Below are 26206 nucleotides of genomic sequence, written 5' to 3' on the forward strand. Positions count from 1 at the left end.
GCTTGGTGTTAAACTCCCTTTAGTTTCACTATGTTCTCTACTGTAGACTAGTGATGGGATATTCGATTCATTTTACTGAATCGATTAATTAGATTCCGTTCACGTTACCGAACTGATACAGTGATCAGATACACGGCACATTAGAGCCACTATTCCTATTACATCTGTGTGTACTGGCGTTTCCAAAAAAATATTGGCTTGTCGTGACAAAAACTTGATAAAGCTTTTTATCTGATTTGCTTATATTTAGTATTTTAAAGTGTTTTTATGTTTTGTGATTGTAGTGTTTGTCTTTGAGTTTTTAAAATGTTTTGTACATACATTTAATAACTTGCCGATTTTGAATTGTACGACTGAGGATGACCTCAAGAGAAGTTCGAAACCAGTAGCCTACCAGAAATGTGAAATGTTGTAATTTTTAGTAATTTCATTCAGTATTGTATTGAAAGGCGGATGATTCCCCTCCTATTCTCCTAAATACAGTGTCAATAGGGATCTAATATTTTTTTTACAATTGGTTTTACGTCGCACCGACACAGATAGGTCTTATGGCGACGATGGAATAGGAAAGGGCTAGGAGTGGGAAGGAAGCGGCCGTGGCCTCGATTGAGGTGAAAATTGGTGTGAAAATAGGAAACCACGGAAAACCCTCTTCAGGACTGCCGGCAGGGGGGTTCGAACCCACTATCTCCCGAATACTGGATACTGGTCGCACTTAAGCAATTGCAGCTATCGAGCTCAGTGGATCAAATATGAAATTTCTTACATACGAGACTTATCTGTGTTGGTGCGACGTAAAACGACTTGTAAAATAAAATCTCTGCAACAATCACGATTTTAACTTGCGCTTCGTCGTGAAATAGGAACAAGCTGTTTTTAGCAAATTCAGAAATATTGAGTTCATATCTTGAAGTTATCCAATATTTTGATCTGATTTATATTTAGAGATCTGAATCATATTGTAATCTACAATTTTTTAAAAAAGTATTTCTTTTTAATTGTATATACATTGTTTCTGATGTTCAAGGCCTTATCATCGGTACTTATTGGCAAGGCATGCAGCAGCCCATCAAATGCGATCTCAGCCACTTAAACCTGCTGCTCAGTATCCGAGACATGGCCTTCATCCTAACGCTATGTTTCATCCACCTAGCAGCCTACCAGCTTATGGCCTACCTATCAAGTAAGTGTTCTAGAATAGCTACCAACAACCTTCCTTTTGCTCTTGGGAAAGCATTTTGGAGGACCTTTGACCTTAAGGTTCTGAGCTGAGCTTTGCTTTATCATATGATATACAATTTTGAAACCTCCATATAACAATATTTTCAGACCCAAGCAGGTTGTATCGATATATTGAGGGAAGAGAAAATTGCATGCAGAATACTGTTTGACTTACGGGTTAATAATAATGATCTATGATGATCCATATCCTAGAACAGGGATGGCGAACCTATGATACGCGTGCCACGGACAAGACTTCTTTGGTACATCACACAGTATACTAACATATTTTAATGTTTTTAACATGTAATACATAGGTCGAAAGTCTTGAAACATAGCATATTTCAACGTTACGCTTTAACCCACTGGCTTACCTAACTGTCGAATTGATGGGATGCGCGAGCCTGTGCTCGGCTTACCTAACTGTTAAATCGACGGGGTAATGCAGCTTCCTGCTTTATCGATGGTAAAGGGAAGGTAGTACATTAAAAACTCAGCAGATGGCATTACAGTCATTACAATCATTCTTTATATCTTAAGGAAGTCTCTTCAGCTGTATTTGAGTCACGTTTAGGAGATTAACTGCATAAATTGAAGATAGCATTGAGCTGATGTCACGGGTATTCAGTGAGTAAAGATGCAGCTATTACCAAGCGAGAAGTCGTGGATATTTCACTGAATAGTGATTGTGAAGAAGATTATAGTATATCTGAAAGTTCTTCCTGTGAATTTAGTAATGTGGATACGTTATCTGTGCTTAGTGAAGTTGGTGACAGTAATACGAGTGAAGAAGCAGATGTAAATATTACGAACATAAATGTTCCGACACACCGCAAGAAAAAACAGAAAGTTGAAGAGTGGAAATGAGAATCTGCTTGTCCACTGCAAGGTATTCCTAACAAAATACCATTCACTGAAATTCCTGGGATAAATCCTGTTTTTCAAAATATCGAAATCACGCCTAAACATGGGAGTGCGAGGTCTGTGAAGTAGCTCTTCACATGCCTGAATGCTTGAAAATATTCCACACTAACAAGAATTACTAGAAGAGTTTATAGTGTGTAGTTCATATTTTTCACTGTAATGTAGCACATTCCATTGAAATGATTATTTTTGTATATTTCTATGAAAGTTTGACAACATTTGAGCCAGTAGTTGCAGTGATATTATCAGTTAAGCACAGTCTTGCATGGACCTTATAAACACCAGCATTTAAATAGTAATTTAAAGGTCCAGAACTGATGTTTATAAGGTAAGCGGATGGGTTAATAAAGAAATAGAGGAGGTACGAAACCAAATTTTTTATCTCGAGGAAGAAGCGAGGGAGTAAACCAGGCCTACGGATCTCCTTCAAGAAGACACAATACATGACCAACTTCGAAACAGCACCCGGATGGATGACAGTTGGGAGAGAAAGGATTCAGAAAGTGGAGAAATTCAAATATCAGGGAGGATGGATGGACAACAACTTGTCAGAAAGAGAGGCACTGTTATCAAGAATCGGCAAGATGAACTTGACATATAAAATAACTATGAACACGTACAAGAAGAAGATTTCAATCAATGCAAAACTCACACTACCAGAAACTTTATATGCAGCTGAATGTTTGAACCTGATAAAAACACAGTTGGTCAAGAAGTTGGAACTGGTGGAGAGAAAGATTGTGAGGAAGATACTGGGACTCCAAAGAACAGAGGATGGATCATACAGAAATAAAGTAAACCAAGAATTATACCGTGGAAAAGATCTCGGATACCATCCAGGACACTGAACGCTATGTACATTATATAAACACAAGGGCAAAGGTTCCAGGACGAGCATGAAGTCTTGCAGTAGTGGCAGCAGCATTTCTATAAGGTATACAATCCCAGATGGCTCTTTGCATGCTAGCCCACTTCCACAAATCCCAACTGAAGAGGTTGATTGATGATAGTCTTTAGCAGAATGAAAAAGATTTAAAGCACCTGGTCCTTATGACTTGCGTAGCTAAAGGAGCTGGAGTATACTACTATTGCCTAGCTAGCAGACTTTTTCAGTGCCTTTGTGGACTCGAGTCATGTGCCTGCAGAATGGACTATAAGCACTGCAGTACCTATATTCAATAACAAAGATGACCCAGCACTGCATTTAAGTTATCGCCCAGTACACCTTCTGTCCCATACAATGAAGATCTTTGAACAAATAATTGACCAACAACTTCACAAACTTGTCCAGCTGCTTTGTAAAAGGTTGTGGAACAGCTGATGCAATTTTTGTTGCTTGCCAGTTCTTGGAGAACCATTGTGAAAAGAAAAAGTCACTGCACATAGCCTCTCATGGGCTAATCTGTTATGAATTGTGTCACCATGGAATTCCTGAGCTGCTTGTAAACTAGGTTCATACGTTACATATCAACATCAATAGCAGAGTGATGTCCTGCTGAAACATAAGGAAGCTTTCCTGTGAAGGTAGGAATTTACCTTCAGCACTCACGCTGTTGCTCATCATTTTGGTCGTGGATACTATAATGTGAGATTTGCAACAAAATGGAGCTTGCTTAATGCAGACAATGTCCTGGCTACTACCAATGAAGAGTTGCAAACAGTTCCAGTGTGGTGTGATCTTCTCCGTCTAAACATCGCAAAAATAAAATACCTGTAAACTGTTTCCAGCACAGGCTCTGCAAAAGTAAATGGTGATAATCTTTTGAAGAGAACTTGCTTCTGGTACCTGTACCAGTACAAAGTGACAACGGTATTGATCATGATATGCAGGTGAGAGTAAATGTGATCTGGCTACAATGGAAAGTAGTAGTGTCAGTCCTGTGTGAGTCTGGGGTAGGGCTGTTTATCAGGAATACCATTGCACGCAACATAGTTTCTGTTAGGCACGTGAATGAGTGGGTAGATTTGTCAGTTGGAGGAATTAGGACTAGAATTGTCTCCGTGTATTCACCATGTGAGGGTACAGATGAGGATGAATTTGACAAGTTTTATGAAGCATTGAGTGATATTGAGGTCAGGGTCAACAGCAAGGATAGAATAGTGCTAATGGGCGATTTCAATGCGAAAGTTGGGAATAGAACTGAAGGATACGAAAGGGTGATTGGTAAATGTGGAGAAGATATGGAAGCTAATGGGAATGGGAAGCGTTTGCTGGACCTCTGCGCTAGTATGTGTTCAGCAGTTACGAATACATTCTTCAAGCATAAGGCTATTCACCGCTACACATGGGAGGCTAGGGGTACCAGATCCATAATAGACTATATCTTAACCGACTTTGAATTCAGGAAATCTGTTAGGAATGTACGGGTTTTTCGAGGATTTTTTGATGATACCACTATCTGATCTGTAGTGAACTAAGTCTCTCTAGGCCTAGGGTAGAGAAAGTGAAATCGGTCTGCAAATGAATAAGGGTAGAAAATCTCCAGGACGAGGAAATTAGACAGAAGTACATGGATAAGATTAGTGAGAAGTTTCGAACAGTAGACAGTAAGCATGTTCAGGATATAGAAAGTGAATGGGTGGCATACAGGGATGCTATAATAGAAACAGCAAGGGAATGCCTAGGAACAACTGTGTGTAAAGGTGGGAAAAGGCGAACATCTTGGTGGAATGATGAAGTGAGAGCAGCTTGTAAATGTAAAAAGAAGGCTTATCAGAAATGGCTCCAAACACAGGCAGACAGGGATTTGTACATAGATGAACGAAACAGAGCGAAATGAATAGTTGTTAAATCCAAAAAGAAGTCGTGGGAAGATTTTGGTAATAACCTGGAAAGGCTAGGTCAAGCAGCAAGGAAACCTTTCTGGACAGTAATAAAGAATCTTAGGAAGGGAGGGGAAAAGGAAATGAACAGTGTTTTGAATAATTCAGGTGAACTCATAATACATCCCAGGGAATCACTGGAGAGGTGGAGGGAATATTTTGAACATCTTCTCAGTGTAAAAGGAAATCTTCCTGGTAGTGTTGTGAACAGCCTAGCTCATGGAGAGGAGGAAAATGATGTTGGTGAAGTTATGCTTGAGGAAGTGAAAAGGCTGGTAAATAAACTCCTTTGTCATAAAGCAGCAGGAACAGATGAAATTAGACCTGAAATAGTGAAGTATAGTGGGAAGGCAGGGATGAAATGGCTTCATAGAATAGTAAGATTAGCATGGAGTGTTGGTAAGGTACCTTCAGATTGGACAAAAGCAGTAATTGCACCTACCTATAAACAAGGGAACAGTAAGGATTGCAACAACCATCGAGGTATCTCATTGATTAGTATACCAGGCAAAGTATTCACTGGCATCTTGGAAGGGAGGGTGCGTTCAGTCGAGAGAAAGTTGGATGAAAACCAGTGTGGTTTCAGACCACAGAGAGGCTGTCAGGATCAGTTTTTCAGTATGCTCCAGGTAATTGAAAAATGCTACAGGAGGAATAGGCAGTTGTGTTTGTTTTGTAGATCTAGAAAAAGCATATTCTTTATTATTATTATTATTTTCTCTAAATCACAGTAAACAAATACCAAATTGATCCCTTGAATGAGAAAAATAACAGCGTTCAACTTTAGCCACACACACAACTTCTACTAACTTTAAAACAAACAGACATAGTTAATATACATACAAAGAAAGAAAAGAACTCCACAGATTATAGGCAAAGACAAAAAGAAAAGAACACCACATAAAAACCTACTGACCGGCCAAGTCATCACCCCTGGTGAGAAGAAGGCCGCCCTCCCGATGATGACCCAACCGGCCCTGCCCGTGGAGACCTCCTGAAGGCCCCAAGATCTAACCAGATGACAATGTTATCCCTCTCACCATTCCATTTCTAAATGTACCCCTTGGACATGCCATGAAGTCCGTTGGATACTCCGGATATGTGACTCCCTCTGACAGGGTCACCCAGTAATCATCCTCAGTGTTTTCATGTCATGTTCCGCCTAAGAATATTTGTCTTGGGCCCTTCCCCACCCCGACTTCTTACGGGTGAGTCCTCCTCACCCTTGTCCCTCTTTCCTTGCCATCTACACCATCATTTCTCTATACTTCTCCTGCACCACCTTCCAGCATAAAATTTAGCCTTAAATAATCACTTCAAAAATACCCAGCCCTTACCATTAGGACCACCGTTACATGTTTTCCCTCTCACCATTCCATTTCTAAACATACCCCTTGTACATGCCATGAAGTCCTTCGGATACTCCGGATATGTGACTCCCTAGAAAAAGCATATGACAGGGTACCGAGGGAAAAGATGTTCACTATACTGGGGGACTATGGAATTAAAAGTAGATTATTAAAATCAATCAAAGGCATTTATGTTAACAATTGGGCTTCAGTGAGAATTGATGGTAGAATGAGTTATTGGTTCAGGGTAATTACAGGGGTTAGACAAGGCTGTAATCTTTCACATTTGCTGTTCGTAGTTTACATGGATCATCTGCTGAAAGGTATATAATGGCAGAGAGGGATTCAGTTAGGTGGAAATGTAGTAAGCAGTTTGGCCTATGCTGACGACTTGGTCTTAATGGCAGATTGTGCCGAAAGCCTGCAGTCTAATATCTTGGAACTTGAAAATAGGTGCAATGAGTATGGTATGAAAATTAGCCTCTCAAAAACTAAATTGATGTCAGTAGGTAAGAAATTCAACAGAATTGAATGTCAGATTGGTGATACAAAGGTAGAACAGGTTGATAATTTCAAATATTTAGGTTGTGTGTTCTGCCAGGATGGTAATATAGTGAGATTGAATCAAGGTGTAGTAAAGCTAATGCAGTGAGCTCGCAGTTGCGATCAGCAGTATTCTGTAAGAAGGAAGTCATCTCGCAGACAAAACTATCTTTACATCGGTCTGTTTTCAGACCAACTTTGCTTTATGGGAGTGAAAGCTGGGTGGACTGCTTTACGGGAGCGAAATCTGGGTGGACTCAGGATATCTTATTCATAAGTTAGAAGTAACAGACGTGAAAGTAGCAAGAATGATTTCTGGTACAAACAGGTGAGAACAATGGCAGGAGTGTACTCGGAATGAGGAGATAAAGGCTAATTTAGGAATGAACTCGATGGATGAAACTGTACGCATAAATTGGCTTTGGTGGTAGGGTCATGTGAGGCGAATGGAGGAGAATAGGTTACCTAGGAGAATAATGGACTCTGTTATGGAGGGTAAGAGAAGTAGAGGTAGACCACGACGATGGTGGTTAGACTCAGTTTCTAACGATTTAAAGATAAAAGGTATAGAACTAAATGAGGCCACAACACTAGTTGCAAATCGAGGATTGTGCGACGTTTAATAAATCCACAGAGGCTTGCAGACGGAACACTGAAAGGCATAACAGTCTATAATGATAATGAATATATATATATATATATAAATAATAATAATAATAATAATAATAATAATAATAATAATAATAATAATAATAATAATGTGTGTGTGTGTAGGGGGAGTTAAACAGCATGTTCCATTAAAGAAAGTAATATTACATGCTTGTATATACATAATGACGGTAGCAATTAATGCCCTATATACAGTGATTTACACATGACTTTTGCCAATATGACACTTAACTGCTATCTCATTGTAAGATGTCAAAATTTATTTCGATTACAAATTTATAAAAATCCTTTAGGTGTTTGTCCACGAGTTTGTATTCCTCCATTGACCAGTGGCCCACTGACTTTATAACACTCCTACAAATTTCATCTCTCTCGGAGTTGAGTAATTTACACTCCCAAAGAATATGGTCAACTGTCTGATGATTTGTTTCACTGCACACACATGTAGGGTCATTTGTTATTTTGAACCTAAAGAAGTATTCACAAAATTTTCCATGGCCTGTTGTCATAGCCATCATATTATGACTTAAGTTTAATTTAATTTCCAGTCCACTTCGTAGATTAGGAAAGTATGATTTTCTTATGTTCCGTTTGTAGTGTTTTCCCACTCACTCTCCCACAATCGAATGATGTGTGTTTTTTATTTTCTTTCTCTAAAAGTGTCCTTTCTTTAGATTTATTTATTTTATTTATTCGTGTCAGAAGTACAAAATATGTCTTCATCAAGTGATTTCAAACAGTTCCTGCCCTAAACTTAATCACTTCGAGAGCACTTGAATTAGCTTGAGTCAAATCACTCATTATACACTTGGATAGGCATAAGAGATTTTTTTTTTAAGTTCGCCGCAATCACTTAGAATTGTCTTGGTCAGAAAATGCCACTTATGTAAGTTGTCCCTCGTTCCTGCAACTTCAGCCTGCAGTCTGTTTCGGGACTTCCAATTGGCCGGTTCTCTATGTGACCAGGAGGCAGAGATTCCTTCGGTTACATCCATTCAGACAAATTACTAGTTCTCTCCTTCCACATGGCAACTCGTGCTTTTGCAACGGTTCCTTGTAACGATTGAGTAGTTGTTAGGAAGCTCTTTCTCGATTTTAATCTCTTTTCAGCAGATTGATATCCATAGAGTGGGTATGAGATCATAGTATATGATTTTCTCCTTTCATCCACTTCTCTTCTGATATCAGATGTAAATGTGGAAAATGTGGCTCTCCTAATAAACACTTCAATGGTGCTTAGTGAATGTTTTCTCCATGTTTTGATTAGTGGTTTTGCATCTCATCTGTTGACTAGGTACTCTTCTATTTATGGTTAGGTAACATTAAAGTGAATTTGATTTAGTGTGTGTGGTTCACATTTTAATGATATGTCAATAGATTAAGCTTTAAATCACTTGGCAGAATAACTAGAAGAATAACAGTGATGTGTTTATGTAGCTGAATTTAATCTTATCTTGTAGATCCTGGTAAATCCAGTTTTATCATCTTTAAGTTTTCATTCCAGCCCTATCACTCAACCACCTGCATTAACACCTTTGGAATCATCGAGTGCTCGCCTGAGGTTGGCCTCTGCTCCCAAAGATGTTCCTAGCGGCAGTAACCATCAACCGTACCATCATTCTACCGTGAACTCTTCTCTTGGTCAGAGTGACCTACCTCCTCCTCTCACCGTGGTACCTGAGGCCCAGCTAGGGAGCGATGTTCGATACAAACAGCCGGAGCCAAACTACCACGCAGTCCACGACCAGAGATCGGACAGGGAAGAGAATCAGCACAAGGGTGGAGTGGGGGTGAAGAGTGCTTCTGATGGAGCTCGCAACATGTCCAAGGTATGTATTTAGGTTACATTTATAGGAGTCCTTTTATTGTTCTTAAACCAAGCGAGTTGGCTGTGTAGTTAGGGGCATGCAGCCATGAGCTTGCATTCAGGAGATAGTGGGTTCGAACCCCGCTGTTGGTAGCCCTGAAGATGGTTTTCCGTGGCTTCCCACTTTCGCACCAGGCAAATGCTGTGGCTGTACCTCAATTAAAGCCATGGCCACTTCCTTCCCACTCCTAGTCTTTTCCTATCCCATGATCGCCGTAAGACCTGTCAGGGTCAGTGCGATGTAAAGCTGCTTGTTAAAAACAAAATTTTTTTAAGAGGAAGTGATAAAGTGAATGACAACCATAGGATCTGATCACTGTTTGCATTATCATCATCATCATTAAACGTTGGACCGATCATTTGCCATGATGTTCTCTGTTCACTGATCATATGCAGTTGTCTTCATTGCCTCATAGGTGTCAGCTGTGATATCATTCACGATTTGTATGATGAAGCTGTATCTGAAGTCATTCACATTGTGTCTCTCCTTGAATGAAATCTTCTGCATCTTCCTCTATAAGTTCTGAATGGCTCATTGGATGCTCCTAATAAAACGCTACTTGCATATGTGCTATACTGAAGATCTCCTCTGGTTTACTATCTTAACGAAGTAGAGATTTTATCCTCCTACAGCAATTTTTTGATCTAATGGAAGCATCACATTTCAGATGCTTCCAGCTGGTCAATTTTTGCCTTATGAGCAATCTAATTTGCGTGTGTGTAGAGACTTAATTTACTGGTGCAAAACATCAAGTTTCTGTATAAATGCAAGGCTCCCCTTAATCACTTCCCCCACGTACTGCATATCTTATTCTCTTCCAACCTTCACCTCCAGTAGACTTGGCTGGTGTCATTATCTAAAGCTTCTTCCAGTGTGACCCATTTCAGTTGGTTCATCTTGTCATGCTATAATGTAGCATTTTCTGTGACATTTAAATGTTGAAGCATTAGATAGTTAATAACTCATTTAATTAATAGCACATTATTCTACCTTGCCTTACTGCTCACCATGAAAGTGTTGTGAAAACATATGTATGTCAATAAAGTGTTAAATGTATCAACAAAGTAGAATAAATGTGTTAAATATATTATGTATGTACAATATGATTAACCATTATGGTTAAAATAATTAATAAAGTGTTATGTCTCAACATATTTCTGGCTATGCCCTTCTCTGAAATATTGGTGGGAGAGAAAATTATATATTAATAACTGATAGTAGCAGTACCATTTTCTAAATTGGCATTACATGTTAATACAGTACATTTAAATAAACAATTTATGTTAATTAATTAAACTTCCATTCGTTGGCATATTTGGCTTGTGTCCATTATCTAATGCTGCTTCCGGTGTCACTCACGTCAGTTGTTTATCCTGTCATGCTATGATGTGACATTTTCTGTGATATTTAAATTAATTGAAATGGTCTGAAGCATTAGATAATTAATAACCCATTTAATTAACGGGCACATTATTCTTTTGTTACCTTAACTGCTTACCGTGAAAGTGTTATGTCTCAACATATTTCTGCCTATGCACTGCTGTGCTGAAATATACCGGGTTGTCCACCAACCCTTGCGATCCAGTTTTATGCATCCCTTCACATTCTGAAAGACATTGGTCTCTCTCCCTAAACTGAGGTAATATAATGACGTGTGTTTACAGGCCAGAAGGCAGCAGGAATCGTGAGCGCCACTATGAATTCATTATGGGTACCTTGAATGAACCCGTAAAACGAGTACAGATACATAGAACATGTACTTCAAAACAGAAGGGGGTCACACAGACCGGGAGCACGGTACTGTATAGGCTGGGAAGTGGACGCCGTAGGTCAAGTGTCGCAGTAGCTCACATGGCAAGCGGGCGGGGAGATGTGTGATAGTGGACAGTGCTCGAGGTAGGAGGTTCAGATCCCACAGAGGAACTTTTTTAACTGCCAGTTGCCTGGGATGTGGTAAGGTTGCATACTTGATAGCTTCCAAGGACTGATTTGTTTATTTGACCCTGAAAAAGGTGGTTGGTGTGGAGCTGGGTTGATAGAGGCTAGGAAACATGCGACAGGATTTCAGTTATCCACACTGAAATGAGGTGGGGTAGGGATATAGACAAGTTTAAGTTGATTGAGTTAGGATATGTACAAAGTTTAGCTAAGGATAGCACGAGGAAAGTAGTGGACTGTAGGCATAGGACACGAGGTAGGTAGCTGGTTCACGTCAGTGGATTCCTGTTGAATTATTAACATAGATATATTTACACATGTGATACACAATACAAGAACACTCACTACACATATTTCCATTCACATAAAACTCCAGATGTGCTAGTTGCACGGATTATGTCATCATCCCTACTTCACGCGACCGACTGTCACCGCTTCATCTCACAGACTGCCTCAGAGTGGTGGCAGGAAGTAGCAGTTAGTCTACCTCTTCCTAGTGGTAATACAAAGTATCACTGTCCTAATCTGACCTCTGGTGAGGACTTGCTAAATTAGAGTGAAAGCAAAGCGGCAAAGTTAAGTCTGGTGATCAAACACACGTCATTTAATGCAGCACCTGCTCGAACTAATGACCTCCGTGGTCGATACAGAGCTGCGCACTATGTTGTAAGGACCGTCTGGTCCGTAGCAACATCTTTGGCGAAACGGATCAGCATGCCTCGGTGATGAGCTGTCTAAGGTGAAAAGGTCTGGCTGGCTCCTGTGCATACACGAGTTGTTTTACATGGCCCCACAGAAAAAAAACAGGGACGTAAGATCAGGCGACCTGCCGGGCCAGGAGACAGGTTCTCCCTTTCCTATCCATTTATCAGGATACCTCGCTTGGAAATAGTTCTGGACAACCACTGCTGCATGAGGTGGAGCTCCGTCATGTTGAAACCACAGCCTGCAGTGGTCAAGGAGTGGCACATGTTCTAAAAACGGTGGTAGTTCATCTTGGAGAAACCGCAGATAGCATTGGCTGGTCAGATGGCCCTCAAAGAATTGGAGACCGATGAGGTGATCACCCATGATTCCACACCATACATTCACGCCCCACTGTACCTGAAGAGCTGTCTGTCGCACCCAATGGGGGTTATCCACACTCCAGTAATGCATATTATGGCGATTATCAGTCCCATTATTGTGGAATCGTGCTTCGTCTGTAAATAAGAGAGTCTCTAGAAAGCAGGATCAGTGTCCACATGCTGTAGGATCCATTGACAGAATGCCACTCGGGCATTGAAATCATGACCATGGAGCTCCTGGTGTAAGTGCAGATAGTACGGGTGCAACCGGAGGGTATGCAATATCCACATAACAGACGCTTGACTGATATTTGTCTGCTGTGCAATAGCCCATGTGCTGGTATGAAGGTTACACTGGATAGCGTCAAACACGACCTCTTCATTGTCAGCAGACGTCACAGGATGATCTCGAACAGGCTGTGTCCTTCCTAGGGATGCAGTATCCAGCAGGCGTCTTTCCACACTCCGGAATGTCATTCCCATTGGTTGTCGTCTATCCGGATAGTGTTCTTGGTACAGGCATTGTGCCTTGTATGCATTCTGTCTAGCTTCTCCATAGATAAGTAACATATCCACATACTCATTGCTGGAATACATCTTGAGGCAGTGAATAAACTTTGTGTTGACAATTGCTTTGAAGGAGGGGAGTTCGCACAGCTACATACTTACCTGCCATTGCATGTTGTTACTGCTCCAATGGGGCATACTTTACCCTACCCATGGTCTAGGAAGCGTGGAACATGTACGATGGAGCTAACTGGCCACAGACCATTATCTCCTCATCCTCATCCAACCCAGCACCACATCCATACAGTCCATACAGGGTCAAATTAACAAATCAGTCCTTGGAAGCTATCAGGTATGCAACCTTACTACATTCCAGGCAACTGGCTGTTAAAAAAAAATTCTTATGCAGGAATCGAACCTCCTACCTCGAGCACTGTCCACTGTCACATATCTCCCTGCCCGCTTGCCATGTGAGCTACTGCGTCACTTGACCTACGGCGCCCACTTCCCAGCCTATACAGTACCGTGCTCCCGGTCTGAGCATCCACCTCCTGTTTTAAAGTACGTGTTCTGCGTATCTGTACTCGTTTTACGGGTTCATTCGAGGTGCCCATAATGAATTAATAGTGGTGCTCACGATTCCTGCTGCCTTCTAGAATTGTAGTAAATGTGAAGGGATGCATAAAACTGCATCGCAAGGCACTGATGGACCACACGGTATATGATTTCCTGCTCCTGTGCATCACTTTATATTGGCCAAACGTGTAGGAAGGTAGCAGTGAGGTTTAACCCTTTTGATGCCAGTCAGTAATCTAGTGGTTGCGCTAAGAGTGCCAGGACAATTTTAATGAAAATACACACACTAAGAAAAAGCATTCTCCTACTTCTATTTTTGGAGGGAAATCCCTGGGTTTTTTTTTCCATAGCTCACAGGTGAATAGAGAACATGTGAGTGTGACTATGATTGCAATAGAGTTTCATTTTCTTCATTTAAAAATGTCACCAGGCATGCTGGCCGTGCGGTTAGAGGCATGTAGCTGTGAGCTTGCATCAGGGAGATAGTGGGTTCGAATCCCACTGTCGGCAGCCCTAAAGATGGTTTTTGTGGTTTCCCATTTTCACACCAGGCAAATCAACGCCGAGCTGTACCTTAATTAAGGCCACGGCCACTTCCTTCCAACTCCTATGCCTTTCCTATCCCATCGTCGCCATAAGACCTATCTGTGTCGGTGCGACGTAAAGCCAATAGCAAAAATAAAAAATAAATTTTGAAGTGTCTGAACTTTTATTATTTGTTGGAAAATTTAAAATTCAAAATTTGACCTAATTTTTACTTTTATGGTGTACTAGCTTCAGTACCCAATCGTTGACGGGATAATTGTATTGCATGTACAAAGTTATCTAACTCCCCAGCTACTTCCTGCCAATATTGGGGCAAGCTGTTTTACTCGGGACGCAGCAGTAATTCTATCTATCGCATATGTTTGGCAGCAAAAGAGACAAATCACATGACAACAATGGTCAATGTAATGTTATTGTTGATCAGTTTTATGAGTTTTCGATATTATAGATGTTCACATTTAATTTTCTTCTGACTCTGGGATATTAAAGCATCTAATATAAAGGCAGGCCTTTCTTCTTTCCTGACTCCCTCTTGTCTTATTCTTCAGGCTGTCGTTTCTTTACGACTTTTTCTCAATTTTTGTAATCTTCTTCACATTTTTCCTTGTTGATACGGACCGATGACCACGTGGTTTTTCACCTTAAGACAATCGTGACAAAAACCATCGCCAGTTAACACGATTAAACAATATTTCCATGTTAACAATGCTCGGCGTTGATACAGACTAAGTAACAGAAGTCTAAATTCATTATTCCTTTATCACAGTTGGTACGGTAAAACCGTATAAGACATAAATTATTGGAACTTTTATTCTCTATAACTTTTGTTACGGTGTGTAATACTTTTTGATAGGACAAATAGGGTATTTAAAAAAATAAATTTTAGGCACCTTCCCCTAAACTACCATTTCATCCAGTGTGAATAAAAATTATTTATATCCTAGACAGCAGCATCTTATTCCCAGACTTTACATACCGATTTCCGTCAAATTCTGTTCACCCATTTTCCCGTAGTTCGGCGTTGATATGGACTTATCAATAAAAATCGAAATTCACGAATATCTGTTGTTATAGCCAGCACGGTAAAAATGAATAACTGTCAGAAATTTAATTCTGTATAACTTTGGTCATGTAGTATTTATTGACAGGACTATTAATAACGTGAATATTTGAGAATTAAATTTTAGGCCCTCCCCTAAACTACCATTTCACTCAGCATGGATAAAATTATTTATAGCCTAGATTGTAGTGCATCATTCCCCAACTTTACATACTGATTTTTATTAAATTCTCTTCAGCCATTTTCTCATGATGCCCGTACATATATACAGACGGAGATTATGGAAAATTAAAAAGTTCATTTCCTTGTTACTGTGGCTACGACTGATACCGAAATACCATTTTTTTTTTTTTTAATTACGAGCAGTGTACAGACAAAACTCTTATTTTACATGTATAGATTTTTATCATGGATATGATACCATTGAGAGAATGTTCAGCTAATTTTCAATAAAAAATTCTTAAGTTTTATGTAATTCTTGATAGTACTTTTTGAGAATTACGAATTTTTACAAAATTATACACCTGCAGGTTAAATACACAATAAGCTCTTCTTTACTTCAAACACTTGTCAGTCGATAAATTATTCTCTAATGAATCACTTAATGTTAAAACATTATGTATTTTAATCATCTTTCATATACTTTCCATCTTTACACTATTGGGGGTAAATAAACAAACGTATAAACAAGCATGATAACAAGCAAGTGACATGAAGCAGCAGAGCGCAGGGCTACCATGCACGAAACTTGCAATGTGTCGAAAGAAGGCTTTTACAAAACTTCACAGATATCGATATTGCATTTTATCAACATTTCTAGAGAGTAAAAGCTTCAGTCTTTCCCGCTGTATTACTTTGCTGCCTCCTGCAGCAGAAATTGAAGATACAGGTGAAAGCAGAACATGGCCGACAGATCGGCCCCGGCGTTTTTAGCAGCAGCTTACATGGCCGATAGATTGGCTGCCCAGCACTATAAGAGTTAAAGAACATCACAGGCACTTACATTTTTGCCAGCCTGAGAAGTCTGCTGTGGCAGAACATGCCGTACTTATTGACCATCAAATAATTTTTTATGCAACTTTTCTTATTTATAAAGAGAAACAATTTATACCTAGAATCATTTGTGAGCTGATAGAAATTGCTAAAACCCAAATAATTTTAACAAAGGGGACTACTATATACTGAGTAGATCATGGCTACCCGCCATAGTTAACTCTTCAATATATTTCTCTTTGACTGGAGGCCCTGGAATGAACTACCTGTACATTGTTAACAGGGTCTTTCTATCTTGAGTCTGGTTACTATGGAGTGACAGTTGCCACTAACATCTTGGTTATTACTCTGAAGATGATCCTGGTTGCAGGTTCGAAAAGCATCGCCATATAATAAGTATTACATGAACTAACCTCCCCAAAATGATATGCTTTTATGTTATTTAGTGTATGTTTAGTTTAGACCAGTTTAAAGGGTTCAACATCAAGGTCTAAAACAATTTACATATCATTTTCAGGTTTTCTACCTCCCTGAAGAAAGCAGAACAAGAAGCAGTCGCTCCTCATCACCACACCATGATGCCGTCATAAACTGCTCCTCCCCGATGCAACCCGATTCTACAAGTCCTCAGGCAAAAGGCAGCCTTCCATCAACACCAACCTCACCAAAAGCTTCTGTTGGTACAAAGCGATCCTCATCTTCACCCCTTTCTGGAGAAGATTGCCCAAGAAAGAAAATAGGTTTGCCACCTCCAGCATGGCCGTTACGTATTCGGGGAAGTATTAAGCGAGTAGAAGTTCTGGCAGCTTCAGGGGATAAATTGAATGAACCTAAAACACCTAGTGTGGCACATTCTTCTTCTGTAGTTTCTCTTTTGGCTAGTAAATCAAACATGTCAGCTAGCACGAGTGATGGAAATGATCAAGATGAATCTCCTATGGATTTATCCATGTGTAAACGTAAATCTGAAGACAGTAAATGTGAAACTCTGGAATCTACAAGTGTGTCTAAAGAACTGGCAACTACTGCAATATCTCAGTCAACAACTGTTAATCTCGCATCAGTTTTAGAACAAGATAGTACACAAGAAACAAGAGGAACCAAAGAGCATTCTCGTCTCTGGCATCATCTGATGTCTGGGCCAAGCAGTACTCGAGATCCTTCATCACGAGAAGCTTCTCCTAAGGTGCAAAACCTGGTGCCTTTGGCCAGCCCAGAAAATGAACCTGTAATTAGGTCTTTTGACAATAATTTCAGGGAACGGCAAATTATTACAACAGAACATGTAGGACTATCGCAGTCGAGGGAACAGAACATATCTGTGACAGGGATTACAACAGATTCTGTAATAAGTCCCATAACATCACAGTCAAGAGAGCAGCATGTATTAGTACCAAGGAGTACTCCTGAAACAATACATTTGAAGGACTTAACCGTGACAAAAACTGTGATGGAACCTGTCAAAATTCCTCCTAGTGGACATACGAGAGAACAGTCTGATATACTGATAAAGAGGACTGTAGAACATTCCGGTGCAGCACAGGTTAGAGACCGCCAGAGTTCTGTGACAGATTCAACTGAGCCATCTGGAATTCATCGTGGCGCAAGTTTACGAGAGCATCTTGTTTCTGCATCAGGAAGTGCAGTAGAACCAAAAAGGACTTCTGTTTGTGGTGGCCAGCAGTTGAGCAGCCATCTGGTATCAGCAACAAGAAACTCTACTGAAGTTGCTGGCCATCAAACTGGTGCTCCGTTAAGAGAACACGTATCGGTTCCAAAAAGTGCAAATATTCCTTCAGGATCTTCTCTCAGTGTACAGTTTAGAGACGGCCATTATAGACCTGTACCAAGTGCTGTTAGAGAAACCATTTTGTCTTCTCAGGATGTACAAAGTAGACAACAGCAAGCTGTACCTATGCCTCTTACTACAAGGGAGGTGCAAAGACAGTCTCAGAATGTTCATTTTAGGGAGCACCATCGTGCTCCTGTTCCTGACCATCCTTTAGTTCCTCGCAATCAAATGTTCAGAGACCATCAGTTCATACCGATTGCTAACTCCATTCAAGACCCTTCTGGAACCTCTCACGATCCACGGTTGAGGAATCCAGCATCTCTTCAGCCGGTATGGCCACAAAATCCAGAGACCCACACTAATTCTCAACAAAATAGTGGTGTGGTTTATCAGCGTGGTTTTGAAATGCCTCGGCATCCTCAGGTACCTGCTAGGTTTCACTTCGCAGGAAATGGTGTGCATTCAGCAATGCCAAGGTATAACATAGCACCAGAACAAATGTACAGGGGCTCTCAGTTTCCTCTCGAAGCAATGTATTTCCGCCATCATCGAGAACCACATGCTGGAAATGCAGCCATTGCTTCCGCTCCTCAGGGAAGAAATTTCTTCAGCCAACAATTGTCTCCGGTAGCAGCCATCACACCAGAGATGTCTGCTGCAGCCAATAGTCCTCAGAAACAAAAGGCATCACCATCATCCTATCGATGTCATAACTGCCACGAGGCTGAGGCAAAATTTATGTGTTCAGCTTGTCATGCAGCTCGATATTGTAGTACACCCTGCCAGGTAAGTTCTCATTTTTGAAACCTGCCATACTGTATATTCTGTCCGGTACTATCACTGTACGAGACTGCATTGCTCACAGAATTTTATCTAACAGTTTAAAGATATTAACATTAAAAGTAGAACTGTCAATTTAAACGATTAATCAATTTTTTTTTTTTTGCTAGGGGCTTTACGTCGCACCGACACAGATAGGTCTTATGGCGACGATGGGATAGGAAAGGCCTAGGAGTTGGAAGGAAGCGGCCGTGGCCTTAATTAAGGTACAGCCCCAGCATTTGCCTGGTATGAAAATGGGAAACCACGGAAAACCATTTTCAGGGCTGCCGATAGTGGGATTCGAACCTACTATCTCCCGGATGCAAGCAATCGATTAATCAAACCAATTAACCGATTACTCTAAAAGTTAGATTAACCGATTAATGTGCTTTAGCCGATTAATTGAACCAAGTAAAATTGTAATGTGGTGAAGGAATTCTTCTAATTTTTTAAATTAATTAGTACAAATTCCCCCACGAGGAGGCTGCCACAAGGACAAAGTATATAAGCAACAAAATGATTATGTCTTGTTGTTTGCCACTTGGTGTGCAAGCCTCAGCTATTGTAGGCCTATGATTGACTGGTCATCAGGGGTACGTATGCAATATTGTAGTATAATGGTATTTTCATCACAGCTCAGGCCGTTTTAGAGTTAGCTTTACCAAACTTTGTACACACATAAATAGATGTCAGGGAAATGTTCTGTACAAATATGAAAAGATAATATTTAATTTTCTTCAAATTATGAAAAGGCAAATTTTGAAAATTCTGTCATGATGTAAGGAACATTTACTCAAAAACTGTCTTTGCTATCAACATGAATTTTTATATATATATACTATAAGAAAGCAGTTGAAAAATTATGTTTTTTATAAAACAAAAATACCTCTTTAATTGCTTTCTAGTAAAGCGAGGCTTATGGCCATTGCTTTTACAAACTATTGGAAAGGAAATACGTGTCAGGCTATTGTAGTATATTGCAGACCTTTACAAAACACAGTCTGGCAGCATAATGGATAGATGCAGGGAAGGTACTTGAAGAGACTGTCATTAAGGAATTTCCAGGTAATATGCAAATGGACGGATACCAATGGCTGGAAAGATATAGTACAAGATTTGACAACTTAACCCTCCGTTTGTGTGTGGTTGTTATTCAGAAATCTCATTCAGTGTCTAAGAACTTCAGTTACAAACACGACTTACGAACTGATGCAAAGGAAATCTTGGTGACACTTCTGGACATAAACAAAACTATTGTTGTAAGGTGACAGACAGAAAAGAAGTGTTTTGTAAAAAATGCGGTAAATCGTTCAGTTATGCTGGAAGTACAAATAGTCTTCAGTATCATCTTGAACTTATTTATCCCTTCCAAAGCGTATCTGCATCTATCAATCTCACTATTAGTTCATCTCGTCAGTCAAAGTTGGAGCACTTAATAGTGAAGCTGTGTACTTGAATGTAGAAAATGAAATTACAAATAAACTAGTGAAGTGGATTGTGCAGAATAGTAGGCCACGTAGTATTTATCATGCCACTGAAGAGGTTTTACAGGAAGCTCTATCTCTCGTGTCTCACCATCTTCTCTCTACAGACACGGTAACTAAATAACTAAATCACTAAATAAGTAAATAAGTAAATAAATAAATACATAAATAAATAAATAAATAAATAAATAAATAAATAAATAAATAAATAAATAAATAAATAAATAAATAAGATGACGACAAGTTTGATGTAGAAATATCAAATTTATTAGACTAATGGAAACAAGCAGAATTTATTAATTTCACAGGTCATTTTTGGCCTTCCATATCTATCCAAACTACTTGAGGGTTACAGCTCACAGGATTGATTCAAATGGGGAATCTCACAATTCAACATAACACTTTAAACATGTCAGAGAAAATCACAATGTCACTAACTGCACAGAAGAGTTTGAAGATGTAGTTCGTGAATGGGGTTTGGAAGACAAAGTTGTCACTGTTTTCACTGATAATGCAATAAATATTGTTCTAGGAGTTGAGAGAGAGAGAGAAGTGCGACAATTTTTGGTGTGCAGCCCACACTACAATTTATTAAGTTTAAAAAAAGCTATCAAGGATACTGTGCGAACCCGATTAAAATTTGATTAATCAATTAAAGGCATTTGGTTAACCGATCAAAATTTATAATCGATCAACAGCTCTAATTAAAAGTTCTACCTTTACAATACTCACAAAAGTTTTTATTCTTACAGCAAAGTTATAGGTACATGTTTCGTCCCTCTTGGGGACATCTTCAGCCTAGTGAAGAATGAAAGTTAAATAGTAAAATTAGCATAACAGAAAAAAAAAAAGGTGTTATATACATGTCTACAGCAACTCATATTTACGTGGTCTTAGTGTGCCATTTGATAACAAAGAGGTGACACGAAATCCATTTGACACATCTCATCGATCATGACTAGCAGTTCAGTTTTTGTTCTATGCTGCTAATCATGAAATGTGTTTCATTACAGGTTTAATGGATGATAAACAGTGTGTGGTAAAACTAGGCTGTTAACACAGAGGGAACTTTTCATGTGGTGTCATTATAAGTTGAAAAGCCGGGCTTGGGTTGTATGGTTTCAATCGTGGAGTAATCTAGAATGAAAATAGGTTATTAAGAAATTGTGTAAATGTAAACAAGATCAAAAGGTAAAATAATATCTTTAAACTGTTCAGATTGGCATTACGGGCTAAACATGCTGTATATAATTTGTAAGGAATTTTCACTAGTTGCCTCCACCAGGACAAACAACAAAGTTATCAACCTCAGAGGGAACACAGGCAATAAATTAAGGTAGATACAGAAACCACAGGGGAAAAGTAAGTTATCTAGTCAAGGATGTGAGAGACAACTACACAAATACACTACACTCTTACTAATCCAGCCATTCCTTACACAGGGGGTACCGGTACGTGTTGAATTATCAAGAGTATCAGATTCCTGTAAGAGTCTGAGAAATTCAATAGAATACCAATTTTACAATGTAGCATTCATACATTTAATAGAGAAAGTTGGTCATTGAGTTTCCAACATGCTGTAACATTCACTATCAAGATATGTGCAGCTTTGATACCAGCAGTGTGAGAAATCTACTTTATGCTCTGTGCTTCCGCTATGCTGTTTTTATTACCTTCATCTTTACTTCCCTTTTCTCTCTCTCTCTCTCTCTCTCTCTCTCTCTCTCTCTCTCTCAACGCCCATTTAAGTCAAGCCAGAGGGCTTTTTTTTTTTTTTTTTTTTTTCACTGAATTGTCGTCATTTGGCAGAACATGGCCATACCCCCAGAGTCCAACCCCTCTCATTTTCTCTACGATTGGGGCGACATCAAGTCTACATCGCACAGCTTAGTTTCTGACATGGTCCTGGAGAGTCAGCCCCAGTAACCGTTGCAACATCCTCATCTCCATAGCATGGAAGATTTATCCATGTTTCCTCATCAAAGGGTGACATTCTACTCCATAGAGAACAATAATTACTGCATTGATGGGGTGGAAGTTCCTTTTGGGGATCATTGTAAATACCCAGGTCTTAATATAAGGAAAGATCTTCATTGGGGTAATCACATCAATATGATTGTAAATAAAGGGTACAGACTCTGCACATGGTTATGAGGGTATTTAGGGGTTGTAGTAAGGATGTAAAGGAGAGGGCATATAAGTCTCTGGTAAGACCTCAACTAGAGTATGGTTCCAGTGTATGCGGCCCTCACCAGGATTACTTTATTCAAGAACTGGAAAAAATCCAAAGAAAAGTAGCTCGATTTGTTCTGGGTGATTTCCAAAAAAGAGTAGCATTACAAAAATGTTGCAAAGTTTGGGCTGGGAAGACTTGGGAGAAAGGAGATGAGCTGCTTGACTAAGTGGTATGTTCCGAGTTGTCAGTGGAGAGATGGTGTGGAATGACATCAGTAGACGAATAAATTTGAGTGGTGTCTTTAAAAGTAGGAAAGATTACAATATGAAGATAAAGTTGGAATTCAAGAGGACAAATTGGGACAAATATTCGTTTATATTTCCAATTTCTTTAGTCATTTAAGAAAAGGCTAGGGAAACAACAGATAGGGAATCTGTCACCTGGGCGACTGCTTTGAATGCAGACCAGTAGTGATTGATTGATTAATTGATCTTATCACTGTCTTTGAAATGTTAGCCTTCAGGTATTGGGCACCTATTTATCGCAGAGGACACCACTTACCTGTCTCCACTTGGACCATGCTGTGCTGACCCTCATCCGTCTGTCAGAGGTAGCATCATTATCTGATGTTACCTACAATCCAAGATATTTAAAGTGGGTGTCTTTTTGCAAGGTCTGATTATTGATAGTATTGATGCCATTGGTTTGTTGGATGTTGAGTCGAAACCCATTCTCATCTAGCCTGTTTCCAGTTTTTCAACTGGTACTGAAGTGCAAGGCTGCATTGTTGTGACAGTACCACATCTTATCAAATTTTGTGTATTGGAAAGGTGGTTCTTTAATTATAATAATTTGATACTCTGAACTCCAATACGGTTGAAAAGAAAAATGAGATTTATAAATTGTAAAGTACCACATCTTCCAAACATAGGGGTGTTCATGGGATGGGGATATCGAATGTCAGCTGTTGCCGTATCCATACGAAGGTTGAAGAGTAGCAAGAGAGATGAACACCAACAATGATGTTAACCCTAGAACTGGCAACTGTGGAATATTCAACATTTTGGTCCCTGCTGTAGTGGCACTGTCGAATATTTGACATGTTCGTATTTCTTCTTGTAATTTCCTCGTTTCTTCAACAGATGTCATGGCAGTCTACTTCTTGTCGTGCCGGGCTGAGTGGCTCAGACGGTTAAGGCGCTGGCCTACTGACCCCAACCTGACCAGGTTCGATCCTGGCTCAGTCCGGTGGTATTTGAAGGTGCTCAAATACATCAGCCTCATGTCGGTAGATTTACTGGCACGTAAAAGAACTCCTGCGGGACTAAATTATGGCACCTCGGCGTCTCCGAAAACCGTAAAAGAGTAGTTAGGGGGACGTAAAACAAATAACATTATTATTATTATTATTATTATTATTATTATTATTATTATTATTATTATTATTATTATTATTACTTCTTGTCGTTCTTAATGTCCACAGAAGCCGTAAGTTCAGTTTAATTCATATTCACAACCCATTAGGGCGCAGTTTCACAGAAATGAGTGAGTGTAGTTTTCCGACGATCTGTTTGAGTGCCATTTCTGTAGTGTTTGTAAACAAACCTTCATTGGGTCTGCTTTGCTATTCTATTACATTTTATTTTGTAGTTTTAACTCCATGACTGTGAAGATTGTGCGAGACCGATTTGCAAGCTTTTACCATATCTAAAAATGCTAAATGCTCGATCTTCTTCTTTTCTCTATATCTCTCCAACAAAAATGTGGCTTGGATCGCATCTGTGGCATTGCATCCTCTGCATTGCTTTATTTTCCTGCTTGCTTCTAATTATTTTTTTATCAGATAAAATCTGGTTGCTGGTTTCTTCGGCATTCTATACTATAGCAGCAATTAAATCATCTTTGTCTTCTTCTTCTTTAACTTCCTTTTAAGCTTTTGCATCTTTTCTATTTGCTAAACAACATTTCCCAGTGGCAGAAACACATTGTGTAGATTTTTTCAGTTTTATAGCCAACCTTCACTTGCTGCAAGCAGTTCACAGCCATACCTATTCTTTGTGTAAAATCAATCAGAAAATGGTAAATGAACAGCTATTATGGCATCTGGAGAAGAGCCATGGTACTATACAGGGTGTAACCTAATTATACTGACAAAAAAATCTGACATGCTCCTCATGTTATATAAGGAATGATGGCGCAGTCAGATTGGTGGGAAAAAAATGTTTGTTTCGAGATTCATATTGACAAAAGTGCAGTATTTTCTGTGCCGACCGCAAGCTTATGCCCACTTCTATGCTTCAGAGGGGGGAAGTGAAGGGAGGGGAAGTGGGCTGTATGATAGACGGAGACAGAGATAATACTCGGTGCAAATGTAGAGGTGTCTCATTCGTTTCACGCTGTATGGAGGGTATAGAAGAGCCAATCATTGTTCCACTCTTATCAGTATCAATCGGTGCCAGAACTAACACCGCTGGATTACTTACAACGGAAGAAAATCGTGCATGACGCAGTTTAAGGTCTGGAAAAAACTATAGATCGGATCCCACACGATCTCGTCTGCGAGCACATCACAGTCACAGAGTTTCAGATGTATAGTTATGTAGGATGGATCTAACTTTGCAAGGTGAGTCTTAAACAGCTGCAGGAGTATTCTCCACTTCTGTTCAAGGGTGAATCTATATTTACGAGAGAGTGTGTGGCAAACTTCAGAAATTGGCATTCTATTCAGGACATAGTGGGTTCGAACCCCACTGCCGGCAGCCCTGAAGATGATTTTCCGTGGTTTCCCATTTTCACACCAAGCAAATGCTGGGGCTGTAGCTTAATTAAGGCCATGGACACTTCCTTCCCACTCCTAGCCCTTTCCTGTCTCATCGTCGCCATAAGACCTATCTGTGTTGGTGCGACATAAGGCAACTTGCAAAAAATTTAAATTGGCATTTTTGGGTGGAAGAAAACCCTTGTATGACAGTAGTAAGCATATTTCAGTAGATGGTTTTCCATCAACCAGTAGGAGGAATGTTGGCGTTTCCCACATGACGGTGTGGAGGGTGTGGAAGAACCAACCATTCTTGTTTAGCGTTTTGGCCGACATGGTTGGTGACTATGTACTTGGGCTGTATGTCCTTCCTCCTCATCTGAACGGTGAGGAACATTGCCGTTTGTTGGTAGAATCACTGCCTGGATTATTCGGCAGCGAATGTATCATAATGGCACTACACTGCAGTGCTTAAATGATCCTTATCTAGGGAGATGGGTAGGCCATGTGGGTCAGGTAAGCAGCCTCCATGGGTGACCATTTTAACTTCCATGGATTTTTTCTTGTGGGGTTGAGTGAAGACTTTAGTGTATTCGAATCTGGTTGAAAGAGAAGATGAACTTGTACTAAGATTCAGGCAGCTTCTCAGGTCAGTTGTGACACATCACAAATCCTGAACAGAGTCCAAAGGTCACTGTTACACCGTTGTGGACTGTCCATCGAAGTAGAAGGGGTGCATATTGAACATTTACTGCAATCAAACCATCGGGTGTGTTGTTTCTTTCATTCTGTATTTCATTCCATTTACAATGCGAGTAAAGAAACGCACAATCATGGGGTGGCAGCGTTGCATCTTTGCGCATGTTAAATAATAAAAAAGGTTATTCAGACCAACAGACGAGAGGAGAAACAATCTCGTGCATTCCTTGACTGACATCATCATCATCATCATCAATGTCCCATTCCTTTCTGGCCTTCCACTTTTCCTGCTCCATTACTTCCACCACATCCAGTCCAGCTTCTCTAATGTTCTTCTAAATCTGATCCATCCACCTTCTTCTCGGTCTTCCAACTGGTCTCTTTCCCTTAA

General features: G+C 39.8%; 1 protein-coding gene across 1 annotated transcript in view; it reads left to right on the top strand.

The window, feature by feature from the left end:
* Positions 1-26206, top strand: part of LOC136879357 (mucin-4) — a 235416-nt gene that overhangs the window by 205620 nt on the left and 3590 nt on the right. Inside the window, exons 5-7 of the mRNA XM_068229088.1 lie at positions 1028-1183; positions 9034-9358; positions 16602-18662. Of these exons, the coding sequence (XP_068085189.1) occupies positions 1028-1183; positions 9034-9358; positions 16602-18662 (2542 nt within the window). The remainder of the gene's footprint in view (positions 1-1027; positions 1184-9033; positions 9359-16601; positions 18663-26206) is intronic.

Source organism: Anabrus simplex, chromosome 8, assembly GCF_040414725.1.
Source record: "Anabrus simplex isolate iqAnaSimp1 chromosome 8, ASM4041472v1, whole genome shotgun sequence".
Lineage (NCBI taxonomy): Eukaryota > Metazoa > Arthropoda > Insecta > Orthoptera > Tettigoniidae > Anabrus > Anabrus simplex.